Source organism: Musa acuminata, chromosome BXJ1-5 (assembly GCF_036884655.1).
Source record: "Musa acuminata AAA Group cultivar baxijiao chromosome BXJ1-5, Cavendish_Baxijiao_AAA, whole genome shotgun sequence".
Taxonomy (NCBI): domain Eukaryota; kingdom Viridiplantae; phylum Streptophyta; class Magnoliopsida; order Zingiberales; family Musaceae; genus Musa; species Musa acuminata.
In genome coordinates this window covers 8638473-8655065 of record NC_088331.1, presented here as the reverse complement: position 1 = coordinate 8655065, position 16593 = coordinate 8638473, and the positions used below count along the sequence as shown (strand labels likewise).

At 41.2% G+C, this 16593-nt stretch overlaps 3 protein-coding genes and 1 long non-coding RNA gene across 4 annotated transcripts; 2 read left to right on the top strand and 2 right to left on the bottom strand.

The window, feature by feature from the left end:
• Positions 1-649: 649 nt before the first annotated feature.
• LOC135673606 (uncharacterized) lies at positions 650-4871 on the top strand. Its single transcript, XM_065182678.1, has 2 exons — positions 650-995; positions 4346-4871. The coding sequence occupies exons 1-2, from the start codon at positions 743-745 to the stop codon at positions 4657-4659; spliced, it is 567 nt and encodes a 188-aa protein (XP_065038750.1). The 5' UTR covers positions 650-742; the 3' UTR covers positions 4660-4871.
• Positions 4872-5602: 731 nt separating this feature from the next.
• LOC135673605 (uncharacterized) lies at positions 5603-8417 on the bottom strand. Its single transcript, XM_065182677.1, has 4 exons — positions 6590-8417; positions 6290-6508; positions 6042-6161; positions 5603-5957 (listed from the first exon to the last, which is right to left on the bottom strand). The coding sequence occupies exons 1-4, from the start codon at positions 7781-7783 to the stop codon at positions 5907-5909; spliced, it is 1584 nt and encodes a 527-aa protein (XP_065038749.1). The 5' UTR covers positions 7784-8417; the 3' UTR covers positions 5603-5906.
• Positions 8418-8957: 540 nt separating this feature from the next.
• LOC135674958 (expansin-B16-like) lies at positions 8958-11710 on the bottom strand. The gene is made up of 4 exons (XM_065185221.1): positions 11302-11710; positions 10371-10677; positions 10118-10247; positions 8958-9417 (listed from the first exon to the last, which is right to left on the bottom strand). The coding sequence occupies exons 1-4, from the start codon at positions 11471-11473 to the stop codon at positions 9223-9225; spliced, it is 804 nt and encodes a 267-aa protein (XP_065041293.1). The 5' UTR covers positions 11474-11710; the 3' UTR covers positions 8958-9222.
• Positions 11711-12612: 902 nt separating this feature from the next.
• Positions 12613-15818, top strand: LOC135673604 (uncharacterized). Its single transcript, XR_010513399.1, has 2 exons — positions 12613-12774; positions 15460-15818. It is a non-coding gene; the product is annotated as an uncharacterized LOC135673604 (long non-coding RNA).
• The last annotated feature ends 775 nt before the right edge of the window (positions 15819-16593 follow it).

Genomic DNA, 16593 nt, shown 5'->3' with positions numbered 1-16593 from the left:
CCATATATTTCGTGGGAACAACAATAATTGATTAAAAAAAAAGGTACACTTTTAAGATACTCACTTCTCCATTTTCTTATTATCATCATCCCACATCTTTTCTCTCAAGATTATGAAGCTCATGATGACCAGCGAATGGGACCCATCTGACGTGTCGCGCTCGGTGGGTGACTTTAAACCGATTCTGGAGGGGCTCGGACAGGCGATCACGGAGCGACGTGTTTACGTGCTTACCTGGCTAACTCGTTCACAGAGTTAACGGGCCAACTCGGTCCCGATTCTTCCAGCCCAACTAGACCCGGTTCACGAATAATTCTTCTTATTGGATCATTTCATTAGGGATTTGGGGAAGAAACTGTTGGCTGGAGTTAATTGAAACACTAATTAAGAACCCAATTAAGAACCTGATATGATTACCCGATTCGATCGCTAACCACACTCGACACAATATTCTATATGGCGGTCTATCAGAAACCGTTCATTTCTTACTTCCTATCATCTCGATCGTTCATCTGATGAATTTATCAAGATCAGATGGACGGTTGAGATGATAGGAATGGAGGGATGAACGGTTGTGGAGCACTCTGGTCCTCCGAGTTCGCATTCGTGCGTTTCCTTTATCCATCCGTCCCCCAACCACGAATCCCCTTCACAGCTTTCCTATACGTATTTTGCTGCTCGCCACGCGGATCCGTCCACCGCACAAGCAGCAGCAGCAGCAGCCGCCACTTCGCCTGTGGTTATGGCCGCCACCGTCATCCAGTCGTTCGCGGTACCCTGCCGTAGCCGTGCCGCGGCGCCCGCGTCGGCGCCGAGAGCCTCGGCCTCCTTTTCATCGCCTCTCGGCCGCCGTGCGTTGGGGCTTCTTCCGCAGTTCAGCGGCCTGAGGTGTGCTTCAGTCCCCCTAAAGGTCAAGTTGGCCGCGGTGGCGGCGAGATCGAGGGTCGTCAGGAGGGGATCCGTGGTCTGTGAGGTTCAGGAGACGGCGGTCCAGCGTAATGTTTCTACCTCCTGTTACATTTCTCTTGTTTCTTGTACTGATTTTGTTGGTTCCCCGATGGACTTCTTCCTTAGAGCTTAAATTAACATGTGGTTAGATATGAATAGATCTTCCGTGAGTTTGATCGAGTAAAACCGATATATGTCTATATGTACTTGGAGCCGATTGGGTTAAAAATATGGAAATTCTTCAAGGTATTGTACGTTGAGCAGCTAAATTGACATACTTGGAACTTGCAAGTCAGATATGGCATCACTGAGTTGGAATGTAATGTAATCATGTTGGTATGTCTGCCCTGCTTGAGTGGCTTCTTGTTACTTTTTGCTTAATGGCATAGGATGAGTCTTTCGTTTCTTTTTGTTAGTAGTTTAATCATGTCTTGGATTGCCCTTACGAAATGGCTGGTTATGGAGGATGCAATGAGTTAAATAGGAGAGTTCGCATATGTGTGGTTTATGAAGGTGAGGTTACATCAAGAAGGCTGTTCGCTGGTTCTTTTTGGAAAGTGTCTCCATGAATCATACCTGAGTTTAAGACTATGAACATGATTAGTGACAATTACAATAACTGGGATATTCAATATTTTTTTGAGATTCAAGAAACAAAGAATGAGAGAACTGAGAGAAAGGGAAAGGCCGTTGACATGCGAACTTAAAAGGCTCATTCATTTACTCAAACGTACACAACCATCTAGTCTGATATTCTTTGTATAATACTGTAACATCTGTTACCAATTTGCCTCCTGCAGTTGTTTCATTGAGGTCATGCTGCGTTGCATCAGTGCTGGCTAATTGTATGCAATAGCACTTTGACTCCTTTGTCATTTAGAGAGTAGTAACATTTGGTTCTTCCAACATTAGGATTGGTGGGGTAAAGTAGAACATGTAATATTATTTGGAGACAAGTAACATTTGCTTTCAAATGGAATTTGGTAGGGGCAAGTGGATCATTTAGTACCATTTGGACCATGTGGACAATATAAGTATTAAGACTAGGAGAAGTTTAAGGAGAAATATCTTCTATGATGTTGAAATATATGTTTTACTGATACTGATATTCCACATTAATTAGCACATATGCTTCTATTTTGGCTGTTACTTCGGTCATTCATCTCAGTTTAATCTCGAATTGAAACATCTGAGAGATGGGGTGGTTTTCTGGGGAAAGCATTTCTTATATATTTAAGTGAGGTATTACAACCTACTAGACTTTGGATACTGCTTTAGTCCCAACTTAGGGCGACAACTATTTGGTTTTGTACCTCCAATTCGAGAGAAGATTGATGATGAATTGACTGAATAAAGCAGCAAAGTTTCAGTACTCTTTGTGGCAAATAAACCAGTAGGTATGGTTTTTAAAGCTTTTTAAGAAACCCTGTACGTAAATCCTATTCCATGTTCACTACTTGGAAGAGTTCAGAGTGTTGAGGTTATTATGTTAGATCTAGGTGATAAAGATGCACTTTGAGGCTCAACAGAAATTCGTAGCCATCTCATAGACATACTTATATCATTATCTTACTAGTCTAGTTTTGAGCCACTGGTGAAAGAAACCTACAATTGAGATGTAAATATTACTCATTACTTACGAAAATAATTAAAAATATGTTTTGGCATATTGTTTAAAGTACAAAGTTTTATCAACTCTGAATGCAATAACACATGAAAAAGAAGATGAGAAGGTCACCAATGATAGAAAACATGATTAGCATAGTAAAATTGGAAAAGAAAGAAAGAAACAGAAGCTAAGAGGTAGAGTAACCTAAAAACTATAGTGACATGTTTCGTAGGTATTAGGCTTTTTGAAATAGTTCAGTCCACTCCTAACTTCTATGGTATGCCTCAGCAAATCTTATGATCTACAAGGTCAAATGAGGACTCAGAAAACTCAGCCTTAGTAACTGCAGTGCCTTAGGTACGTTTTCCAATATCTGCCTAATGTACATTATATTGTTTCGTATTTAATGAAATGACATGATAAGACTGTTAAAAGTATATTTCTCCCTCATTCCCATGTAAGGATCCCTATATCTCAAGGTTACACAACTTCTTGTGATGTTACTTCTATGTCTTGTTTTTTTGGGTCCATAAGCAAGAGATAAATGGGGTTTGTGTGGATGCTGGAGCAGCATCCGTTGACAGGAAAAAGTTGTTTTTTTTATTTGATATATCTTCAACATGGATGATTGAATATTATTACAAATGTGTGAGATGGTGGATGGCATGGGGAACTCACTGTTCATACAACTGCGTCTTTTTTCCCTGCTGAAAGATACTGGCTTCATTTGTTGATGTTAATAATCGGACACACACAGGATTCCATCTGGTCTTCTTCTTCAACTGTTGTGTGTAGTGCTTGAAGTGTCTCTTTTGTGCAATGATGCTTTAAAAATATGTATGATCAATTTAACAGTCTACCTTGGAGGTTGATACTTCTATTGATTTTTAGCTTACAACTTTGGTGTGATAGGTTCCTTTTGTTCATAGTGACCAAATGATTCTTTGGCATCATACATCCCATATGCTTCTTTAGGTTTATGGAGTGGTTGACATCTTACATGAAGTGGCTTTAGTGGCATCATTGAAATGTGTTGGTTTGTTTTACTATTGGGAATATGGCATATGAGCTCCATCTTATATTTATCGAATCACTAGCACGTAGCACAATTTAAATTTTCAAAATGCTACATGCTTGTGAATGATGAATGTCCTAAAGAACATCATACACCCAAATTTGCCAAATTTGCTGAGTTGTTGATCTGAGGTTTAATTTTGAACTTGCCCCATTACCTAAAAGGTGTAGGCCTTTGTTTGATGAGGATATGGTATATGAGCTCCTCTCTATTTGTACCCAATACTAGCAAGTACCACAATCCAAAATTTCCAAATACTACATGCTTGTGAACAATGGATTTCCGAAAGAAAATTATACACCCAAATTTGCTGAGTATCTGAGTAATTGATCTGTGATTTAATTTTTGAATTTGCTCCTATTACCTTAAATCTGTAAGCTCTTGTTTGAATTCGAGAAGAACCACTTGCAATTTGACTCGATGCATTTACTTACCTCATCTAGACACTTGAATTGTTCATCTGTATATTCTGGTGACCTCCAAAGAAAGAGAGATCTATTTTTATGATGACGATTCTGCATAAAAAAGACTAATCATTTCTATAAATAACATGCTTTAGTTTCAGAATCTTATGGTTTTACATGATAATAAATATAATGATTTGCCTCTCATGCAAAAAAAAAAAAATTTGTGGACTGATGGCTATACCAATTTTCCCAGTTACTGCTTTTCATGTATCTCTAACCAAACATTATTTGGCTATTGTTCTACAGTTCCAGATGTGACTAAAGCCACATGGCAGTCCCTTGTATTGGACTCCAGTGTTCCAGTTCTCATTGACTTTTGGGCTCCGTGGTGCGGGCCATGTCGAATGATCGAACCAACCGTTGCCAAGTTGGCAAAGGTTTATGAAGGAAAACTGAAGTGCTATAAGCTGAACACTGATGAAAACCCAGATATAGCAACTCAATATGGGATTCGGAGCATCCCAACCATGATGATCTTCAAAAACGGCGAGAAGAAAGACACTGTGATTGGGGCTGTGCCCGAGAGTACTTTGGTCGCATCCATTGAGAAGTTCGTCTAGAGATAAGTGTATTCTCTTCGAAGACTTTAAGAAATCCTTTTGGAGTGTCAGAAGGTTCCTCTTGAGAATCAAGATTACTTTTGCATTTAGCTCCTTAAATGTATTGTGTATATATTAAGTTGTTCTCCTTTTAAGTTATTTAAGATTCATGATGTAAGAATAAGATGTATTTGTTGAAATCTAACTTCCATTATTGAGACTTGTTCCTCCAATCTGTAATGTGGTTGCAGCTTCCTCCCCTTCAAGTTGGTGTTTTGCCATTGGTCCATTTCCCTTCTTGCAAACTAAGTTGTATTCGCCAGGTATGAGAGTAGTATTGTACATTACTAGAACTTAGGTACATCTTATTGATAAGGTTACCGTTCCGTGTTCTCCCAAGCATCAGTGATTTATATAGCCTGGCAGTACTGTACCGTTTTTTATGTAGGGTAATGTTAGGAGAGATCACAAGTTCCGATAAATCATCATCCTAGAACACTATTCTTGCATGAGATTGGCGACGTAAATATTCTTTTAGATGATATAGAACTATCAATTTAAGTTTTGACATTTTATAGAACATGTATATTGGTAGTTCCTATACATATTTTATGTCATCTAACCTAGCAAGGTTAGATCCAGTTTGCATAAGAAGATGAAGATAATAAAAGGGGAGAACGTCAAAGTAACGTTCTATCTAGAAGACGTCTAGACATCTTTCAACACTAAAAATTTACATAGAGAAGATACCATACATTGCAAGGTATATGATGAAGTACATGATTTGCCTTCTTGATCCATAACCGTGTCGATACGATACATACCAAATCATACCAATCCATAAGGTATAATTATATTAGTATGTATCACCCATACCAATCTATTATTAGATGAGTATATACCATCCATATCGAATGGTATATATTATATATTGTAATAAGTTGTTTGAGCACAAAAACTAGTCTGACAACAATAACACACGGAATAGTATGCAGTGCTTAAGATGGTATCACATACATGCGCACAGTAATCATTACCAACAAAGAGAAACTCTTTGGCAACTATGCCATTCACAACAGACAACACTCTTTGGCCACTACCATTAATATTTTTCTACATGCCCAACTATATTTGGAAGCCAAGTGTACATATTTGCACAACTGATAAAGGAGATTTACAACACAACTCTGGTCATCCATAGTCTATGTAGAAATCCAGCAAGGTCACCATGGAAGCATCTTAGTCTTGTGAGATTTAAGAAGGGGTTCCTACTGATCAGCTCGGAAGAAATGCAGCAACTTTAGAGGCATAACTTTTTCCTGCCGCAAATAAAATTGGAATATAGATTAACCTAAAGAGAGCTTAATCTCAAAGAGCACAAACCAGAGAGATGGAGTGCTAACCTGAGATTTTTCAACACAACCAGAAGGGAAATGAAGTCCAGTGGAGCATTTCTCAAGAATTTCAGGATTTTTCATCCATGCCTTGTTTGCCTCAATGGCTTTCAGCTTATAAAGAAACATCTGGAGAGATGGTATGCACAATAAATAGCTGAAAGGATGATGGTCAAATATCTAAGGCAAATAACAAACAGAACTATGATACAAGCATAAGTTCAAAGATTAGTGAGGGAAAGATAGCCGTTTGGAACCTCAGAGAGTGGAATGGTAGGTTTCTCCAATTCTTCTCCTTGAATGGCCACACCAGTGCCCTGGCACTCCAGGCAAAAGATGGAAGAAATTCGATTCTTGAGCGTTGATCTTCCCTTGCGACCTCGAGTTACTTTTGTTTTGTTTCTTTGATCAGCCATTTCTGACTCACATAGAAGGATCCAATGTATGAGGCACGATGCGTGAAATGGATGAAAAGCCTGCATGACATACTGCAGTCATTAGGTGAAAAAAAAAAAATACAGACAAACAACAACGCATATAGCATAAGCAGTACTCACCCCGTTAGTGTTCCGACTGCTGCAAGCTAAATTACCAGTACGACAATTTAGTAGGGTAGCCACATCCTTTCCAGGGAGCATCGGCTGCCCACATATATCACAGATTCTCTCTGCAGCCAAACGTTTCTGTTTTCTCAGCTGTTGCCTAACAACCTTGCTAGATACAAGTCTCTTTTCAAGCTGCTGTGGGTCATCTGCCACAACGATATCCAGACTTGAGCCATCTCCAGAAAGAGACTCAGAACAACCATTCGAACCATCTGAGTAGTCTTCTTGGTCTGAGAATGATTTCCTCTTCCTCTTCCTATGATGCCCAGAATCATCAATCTCAAAGAAAGAACCAGGTGATGTCGGAGTCTCTTCATCTTCCACAGCTCCCTTCCTACCTAAGCCATATGCATAAGGAAAATTAACTATGGCAAAATCACAATTTGCGGATATGTTCAACTCATCACTAAAGTCAGATTCTCCTTGTCCCAACCAAGCACACCATATACTCGTGATCTTACCATGACCTTCCTTGTCTTGTATTCTGTATGCAATCTGCCCAACTCCTAAATGTTTCAGTGCCAAATTTGAAACTTCCCCCTTCAGTAAGACCCCAGGAATAATCAAACTATTTTCTGCCCAGCTGCAAGTAGAAACCATATCTAGGACTGAACAGCTAGATCTCAAAGATGCTTTATGCCCATTGGAAGATAATCTAAGTTTAGCGTCAGAAGAACCACTGGATTTAGAACAATTAATACTATTGTTTCTACCACAGCAATTCCTACTGGGAGAATCCAATGTATTCCTCGAAGTTACTTCATGATCGTTCCCAGAGCTGTTGCTAAGAACCAAAGCCATATCATTTTGACTATCTGAACCTGATAACAGCAGGTTAGGCTCGTTAGAACTGTCAAAGAAAAGAACACCATCATTGAAAGGCCATGGAGTAGCACCGAAAAGAGTCGCTTTGGCAGCTGTGAGGCGTCGAGCATGGAGATTTCCTTGGAGATGATCAAACAGCACGGTGTCGCTGTAACATGGGGTGAGGCAGAGGGTGCAGAAGAAGATTATGCGCTTCCCAACATGTCTCAGCTCCACATATATATGCCCCTTCTGCCGTACTTCCCTTAGAGTAGTTCTTGCCGCCACTTCTCTCAGGTTCACTGCGGCTTCCTTCCTGATTACCAATTGTCTTCCCAACATCTCCAACTCCTTCAAACTAGAAGACCAGTCCGCTTCCTTAGCAACGAATATACCGAAACTTAGGGTCGGACCTTCAGGGAAACGCTAGATCTAGACTTGCGCTTCAGGTCCAATCGAACATATCCAGAGAAAGCAACAAAACGCAGGTATTCGAACATTTCCTGCCATTTATTCAAAAGAAACCCCTAGAATTCGTTCAACGACTCCAAAATCCGCTCGGATCTCATACATGCGCTCGAGCGGAGGCCAGCAAATCAATCGAAGACCAAATTTTGGGGCAAACCCTACGGAACACAATCGGTAACCTAAAAACCCTTAATTTTGAAAGACACAGCGCGGATGGCTATTACATACACTGGGATCCCGTCGAGCTCGCCGTTTCTTCGCTAGAACCATTTCTAAGGCGCGGAAGAAAGCGAAGAACTCACCGGCCTCCGCCATCTCCATTCGAATTTCCAAAATATTTTTTCGGGAAATGACAAAGGAGAGCTGAAACCAAACCTTGGAAGTGCTCGAATACTCTCGGCGCTCTAAGGCGAAGCAAGAAGGATGCACAAGGGAAGAAAAGGAGATGGAGCTTCGGGCTTCGAGGAGATGCCGCAACGATTCCTCTTCTCCGTCGGTAAGGCACGCAGCCACCCACCAATTCCAACCAGATGAGTCACAACTCTATCTTTGAACAGAAAATAGAATTATATTTCATCTCCGCGTCAGCTACCCGTTCCGGTTATCTGCCTTACTATTGGAGCGAGATGGATCCATCAGTGGGTCCCATGTAACTCTCCTTCCTTGGAAACGTGGGTAACGTGTCATTGGGCGGTGGAATTACTGCCCATACGCAATGTGTTGCGTGTTCCACTCGATGGCTTTAAATGTCAGCGCAAAGAGGCAGAAGCAGGAAAGTGAGTGTACGTGGCTTGCTCTGGTTGGCGGTTGTCCTAGCCATCACGGTTCCGGAGGGGCATTTAACACAGCAAGCACCTTCTCGTGTTATAATGTCGGTAATGATTAGCATAACACATCACAGATGCATGAGAGGTTCCATCTTTTATCCAAGAAGTCAAGTCTCGGGTTCCTCGCAGTGTGAAGTCTGCCATCAAATTGTCCCACCACCGGAGACGATGGCCCCTTTGTTCAAAGATCCACCATGTGCGAATGAGCAGCACAGTCGACAGACAAGAATGTAAAAGCCTGTGATTCCCACTTGTGAAAGTAAGCCACAGCCTCAAGAGTCAACTGAATGTAAGGTACTGAAACATCACCTTTGAGAGGACTTTTAGGATCCCATTCATATCTTAAAGATGGGGTCCTTACAAGCACACACAGACATCAAACAAGTTAAGGCGCTCTCTCTCCCCTTCGGAGAGGGCTACTATGACATGTACACAGAGACGATAAGAGATCTTGCAGAAAGACCACCGAGCTCGTGTTCTCTTCGATCAAAGGAAGTTAAGTCGAGAGGTGTAGGTGACATCGGGAGACCAGTTACTTGGAATCACATCCCGGGCAGAGAAGGTCTTTTGGGTGGTTAATGTGGTAAGCTTCACCGAGAAGGGCCCCTGCAGAGGCCCCCCATTGAAACACCAATTGCCTCCCCATATGTGCTTCATCTCGAGCCATTCCACAGAATTTGCCTGCAAGAGAGAATACACAAGATTAAGACCAACAATGTTGACTTTCTTCAATCTGGACCCCTTCACTTTTGTCCATGGATGCACTTGAACTTACTAGGCATAGTCTCATAGATCACATTGAGTTCTGAGTCAACACAGAGGATGGAGAGAGATTAGGAGGATGGAGAACAAAGAAGCTTTAGTTGATATTAGAACTTGGCTTGAGTGCATTCCACATCAAAAGCAGCAACAGGACTTCCTTTAAGTTTGACTCTGACTTCTGGGACTCGTTTTAAGCTCTGATGACTTGTAATCAAGTAATGTAAGTCCACATGACACACTTTTTAATACAAGAGAGTCCTACTTGCAGATGGGAAAACACCATATCTAATAGTTGCTGAAAAATTTGCCTAGTGAGAGGAAAGGTCACAGTTACCATTTTGTTTGAAGAGAATTGGCAGACTGACTTGTGGCAGACAGCAACCAGACACTGGGACAGGTCTTAAGGCATTACTGTTCATCCATTAAGGAGGCTAAGTGTGCAGTCAACTGAAGAAAAGCACGACATTCTAAAGCAATGCTGAGCTTTCATCCAAGTATTTTAGCCACAGACAGCTTGTAGATGATATAACAAATCTGCCAGTTCTTGGAGAAGCAGCTTCAAACAACTACAGGATGGATAGATAGCAACAATACATAGCAGTAAGGTAAGAAACTGTACTTGTTTTATATGCATGGCTCCAATATCTCCATCATCATCCTCAAACTCCACGAGAAGCGAAAGCCAATAGTTTGTGGATCCTTCGTTTACATGAAAGGCAATGTTCTTCCCTGGATACTTGCACGGTGTCCTGGAGAGAGAGAGAGAGAGAGAGAGAGAGAGAGAGAGAGAGAAGAATATACTCAGGCAGAGCGTATATGAAGTCTTTACCGCAAACCAAGCGCTGAGTAGAGTAAGACATTCTGGTGAATACCTGCGGAACACGACGGAGATCTCGCCGCGATCACGAATCTGGCCGGCCTCGCCGGCAACGGCCATGCGGCCGAAGGCGGCGCCACTGAGGTCGAAGTGGGTTCGGCCGGACGCACAGTACCCGCCGGGGCACTCGTCGGTGACGATGACGGTGACGGCGCGGCGGGAGCAGATGGCCGGGTCGAGGCAGCGAACCTTGTAGCAGGCGCCGCACCCCTGCCCGCCCTTGAACAGCACGGGGCTCACCGCCCCCACCCGTGCCCGCAGCGGCCGGATATCCACCAGCGACCCGTACCCGCACGCCCCACCTGCCAACAGCGAGTCACAACCCAGTGTTACTCCCCCACATCACAAAGAAAACCTCTGCTCGCTGCTTTGTTTCAGACCATGTTGCGTGCCTTTTCAGTAGCAATTCCCTATAATATATTGGATCGACCTCAATTGGCTGATTGATATGCTCTGCTCTCTTTCGGCGTTTCCTCGTCTGTGCACTTTTCTAGTGTCTGCCACTCCCACAAATCTGAAGTATTTTCCTCTTCGATAAAAGCAGATCAAAATGGCCGTGGGATCGTATTATACTTCTCTTTTCACCCTCATCTTTGACTACCAAATGCAGTGAGATGCGTGCATATATCAAGTTGGACGAACCGTCCAAACCCAAAGGAGAGTGACCGAGCTGACTCCACATGCGTCGCTCCACCTTCACTAGCCACACCTCACCCGACACGCATCAAGCGACGGCGAGAAAGCCGCAGACTCCTGCAGGTCTCGCCATGCTCCACTGCTCGCAAGCCCGCGACGGTAGAGACGTCGACGACCACACACCGATGCCAACACCCAGCCATCTGACCTTAATCTAACGGCTGACATGCATGCAACAAAAACACTAGCTTCCCTAGCCGGTAACCATGGACACAGGTAGGTGAACTTACCGTCGCTGCCGTCGCCGTCGGGGCTGCCATACCAGGTCGCGGTCGCCGGGTGCCAATGCGGGTCGAAGACGGGGTGTGAGTCACCGTAGTCGAACCAGAAGACAAAGAACGAAAAGAAGAAGAGGATAAGAAGAACGCAGGAGGAGAAAGGAGAGAAGAAGCTAGAAGCCATTGTTCTACTCTGAGTGCAGTGTGGGGCTCGTTTATATAGACCAGGGGAGCTCGTTTGCTCTTTCCTTATAATAATACTTGCTCTCCCTAACCACTGATGCCAGTCCAAACCTAGCTTCCTATACAGGGGAGCGTACAAGCTTTGGAAGTCACACTGCAGAAAGGGAGTAATTTTATGAACAGCTCCGTTTGGGGTTAATTACTGCCTCGTCGAGAACAGGGTCAGATACGTGCATTCCTTCCCCTCTTTCCCAGCATGACACCTTTGTTACACCTCTTCGTCATGGTTCTAATCTTAAAGAAGGCAGAAGGATTCAGGAACGCATGTTAGTTGAAGGGTCAATTCCCATCAAGCTTTATTGAATGTGAGCTTACCGAATTAAAGGTCATGTGACGGCTATGTCTGCTTTCCAACCGTTATTTAGGGCTCTACTAATTGCGGGTCTCACGGAGGAATTAGGCGCCGCGTGTCTCGTCGGGGACTTGATGGTAATTGCGGCATGGGGTGCAGCGACGACAAAGTACTCCGAGAATAGCCTGAAGTTGGGGGATAGTTTCTGAAATACCACCGGCGCCTCGTGATTCGGGAAGATTGGTCAGGATTTACCGCAAACAACGCAATTAAAAGGCGAAGGCTGATACCGAGTGGCGTTCGTCGCCGGTGGCGTTAGGGCACACGGGAGTCAGCGTTTGCGTCTGTTTGGGAACAGCGTGAGCCAAATCTCTCCGTTCCATGGATAATGGCTGTTAAAACCGTCCGATGGCCACACTCAACTCCTGCCATATCAGAGTTAGTAGAAAAGTAACCATCAGATTGAAGGGTGAAATCATGAAATTGATTTCATCTAAGTTCAGAGTTAAGTTCAAATTGTATAGTGTCAAAATTACAAATATAACACTTTTATTGTTAGGTGACAACGATAGCAGACCAAGTTTTCTTGAATTTCCACGTTTATTCGAGTTGTTTAAATCAATTTAGATTATTTTAATTGGATTTGAGATGACTTTAAATACAGAATTATGTAATCATTAATAAATATAAATATTAATACAAGAAATCTGTCTTTTGTTTTCTCCCAACGACCCTATGTTAGTGGGCTGACTAACTGATCTCCTTTCTTCCGGTACCGTGCGCTTGTCCCGTGCCAAACCGTTAGGTTTCTCCGAGTCTCTCTCTCTCTCTCTCAGTCTCTCTCCCGCTGTCCCTTAATCTGGCGGCGATCGGCAAGCAACTCCAGATTATGCATTTCCCTTTATCGATTCCACGCTCGGTCTTCTCGTTCCCTTCTTTTCCGGTTCTTGGTGAGTCTTCTTGGACTTCTGTTTTCGTGAGAATTTTGATGCCGCGATCTTGTCCTTACTCGAAGGACACTTTCATGGCTTGATCTCCGTTATTGCATTAGACTTGGCAACGAATAGAAATTCAAAGTAGGTTTTCCTGCTCCGTGGTCACTACATGTGGTGATATGAGCCTCAATCTTGAGTGTTCAGATTGAGACCTTGTGGAGAAACTAGGTATCGCGACTGCATATTTCGATCGTGTAATACGAGGTTAGTGTTTGGCAATGACAAATTGGGCCGTTTGTAATTGAGATGCTATGATTTGACGGGGGTCCGTTGTTACATTCGGATGGGCTTAATCGCCTCAGCATTGGCCTTAGTTGTTGTTTGGCAGTACAACAACATTTGCCCTAGCTGTTATCCTTTCTATGTTATATCTCTGATTTTGTCACACTTGGTCATCAAATCATATGTTTCAGGCGGCATGATTAATGAGTTTTAGTCAGAGAGTTTGCCGCATGATTCGTGGTGACTTTTGTTTGTTTTACTAGCTTGTGATGCTGATTCTGATGTTGCGTTTTGCATGCTAATGTTGTTCATTATTTTAATTTTTCTTAGGCAATTCTTTTAACCTGTCCTGGTTTCTAGAGGTATTGGCACTCGAGAGTTCCTGTAAATCGAGTGCAAGATATGTATCCAGTTATGCAGTTTCACACGGATTCCCAATGATGAGCCAAATAATGGATAAGTGTAGACGCTTAGACACTATACTCTTTTAGTAGAAGGAAAAATATAGTGTCATATAAAGATATCACACATACGGCTTATTATAAGTAATATCAAACTGGGTATTTATATCTAGCATGAGGTTACTTTTCATATGACTACCTCAAGTCAGAGTCATAAAACAGCATCCTTAATGCCTTATGTGTAACTTGCCTTAGCATAGGACATAGAAATTTAAGGTTAATTCATGATTTAACAATTAGAAATCAAGTTTTTATTCTGATTGTGCCTGGCAATGATTTTCTCGTGAAGAAATATTGATATCGTCATTGAGCCGAAGAATTAAATTACTTGCTTGCAATGACTTGTTTATGCTGGGTTTATAAGGTGAGCGATTATTTTTTCTTGGAGATAATATATCTATTGACAAGTCAAGAATGTTTGGCATATAGGTTGTGGACGATTAAGGATGACAATAGGAGAATCATTTGTGTTGATGTTAGAATATTATTGTGGTTATATGGACCGGCGATTATACAATGGTTAAGGGTATCAGTGGCCATTGACCAACTAACACCTCCACATAAGATGCCACAACACAATTAACATACTACATGACGAAGCCAAAGCATATCCAAATTTGTATGATGTTGCCTAATGTGTTTATACACAAATAAGACATTTTTCTAGATCTTGCTGGAATAAATTACTTAATTATATTTTATGAAGAGTCTTTGTAATATTTTATAACTCAAAGGATATCAAATATTCTGAGTAGCATATGGTTTATTGACTATTGCAATAACTGGAGTTACCTTCCGCAGTTTTTCTCAAGCACATTTCTGATTGACAGGTGAGATGACATACTCCACTTTTCTAAAACTAGTGTTTGCCACGGCTGTCTGGTGCATTGCCTATGCTGTAGTTGCAGTTCTAATGTCTGTTTGATTCTTCAATTCTGATTATTCCTTCTCCTTGAACTAGTAAATTTCAGGCATATATAATGGTTTTTCACAATTATTATGAAGGTGGCACCTGCAAAAAGGTTATTACTTGGTATTTTATTATTTGGCATTGTTGCAAATGCTCATTAAGTGCTTACAATTAAAGAATATTATAATGATATCCAGGAATAATATTTGATGGTATCACATTTTATTTTATCTACTTCGTGGTAAATCTTGTTGGTAATAGATGAGCATTCAAAGAACATTGCACCCATAAAGTACATTTTGTTTCAATAGTATTTGTGGCTGCAGTGAGTTTAAAATTTCACTCATTATTACTTTTTGACCATATATCGTACCCATTATTCATGAAATGCATGACATACTTCATCTGTTGAAGTGAAACTTGACATAGCTCAAATTGTACATGGTAACTTGGAATATGTTTAAATGTAAAAAAATTGCTCCCATTAGAATATGAATATATACCAACCTGATAGAACAAAAACCCCATGTGAACAAGGGGTTTTCAAGCCATAAGTTTGTCATATACTAACTTTTTTTATGATCAATATACTATAAAAGGGAAATCCTAGTGCATAAGGATCCCACCAATTCGGGATCTAGGATCAATGCCTATGGTCTGTCTTATGCAAGTTTGGAAGTTGTTTCCGTCGCTGAACCTGTTCATCCATGTTGCCAAGAAGCATCCTTAGTTTGGCTCCAAGATGCACCCTCAGTGATCGATTTCTATGATAAGCATATATTAGTTAATTTTAAAGTTGGTATTGTAACCTTTTGCTCTTTGCTAATAAAGGACATACAGGTGGATGTTATTACCATCACACTGTTATTTGTACTAATCTAAATGATATGCTAAAGATATTAGTGTGTATATTTGACTATTACCTACTTTGCTTATTCTGTTTCCTTTGATCACGACAAAATTCTGAGCAATGCATAAAGAAAGACTCGTGATCTTTTTGAGTTTATTGTTTGTCCATAGATCAATAACTTGTAATCTGGCCCACAGGTATTAATGTCAGTGAATATATCAGCACAAGTTAAACTTCTGGATTGAAGATTGGTTGAAGTTGGAGTTAAGCCTTTGAAAGGGAAACACTTTATCCTGGTATTGCTTGATTGTTGAAATAATAGTCTCATTGATTTGAGATCCTTTTTTATCTCTCTGTAATATGTGCATCTAACATTTAAAACTTGATGATTATGGCCTCTTTAGGAGTTAGTGTAAATCCATATTCTATCGTTCTTATAAATTTTAAAATGTAATAAAAGTTATAAAGCTGATGCTTGTACATATCTCCAAAGCATGCACAAATAGAAGGATATGATGTAAATAAGCCATTAAATTATTTTTATTGGTTCAATGAACTTTTGGATTCTTTTCTGGATATTGGTTTCAATGCTTAATTTTTGTGTGATTTATTTTAGGCTTCTACTTGTTGTTTTTTATTTGAAGGATCCAGGCTCCTGATTCAGATAAATAAACTTTACATCGGATCATTTTTCTTTGGAAGTAGTTCCACCTAAAGAATCGTCTCCCATTGATACATTGTTGTTTTTGGTATCAAGAAATAATTTACAATTTTCACAGTATAGATGTCTTTCATAAGTATCTTGTATTCTGTGGGCCTTGAATATGTTAAATCAGCCTCTAAACAGGTGTTCTATGGATGTCTTTTGTAAGTCATATAATCCATCTGTAAGTCATATATATAATCCAGGTGTTCTTGATTGAGACACTGCTCCAACAGATTATTTTCATGATCACAATTGCATTGCTATAGTTGAAATTATGAATCATTGTGAAAGTTGTTCTGATTTGAATATATTATTGTTTAGATTAACTTAATTAACCAATAAAAAAAAATTCCATTATTTTCAGGCCTCTACCGAAGCCTTCCCCTCGCTTTGCCTTTTCACAAGGATCGGTTAGTCGTATCCCGCGCGTCGCGCTGCTGTTGGTTCGTCGCGCCATGATGGCCGTGACAAGCTTCAGTTGTGCCGTCCAGCGCAGAGGTGACTAGGCTCCCTGCGCACACCGACCATCGGACGCCACATACCTTCGTTGCCAATGACTTGAGGAGTAAGCACTAAAATCTTGTTCCAGTAAGTTCCAAAGACTGTGGTGGACGGTCCGCACGTC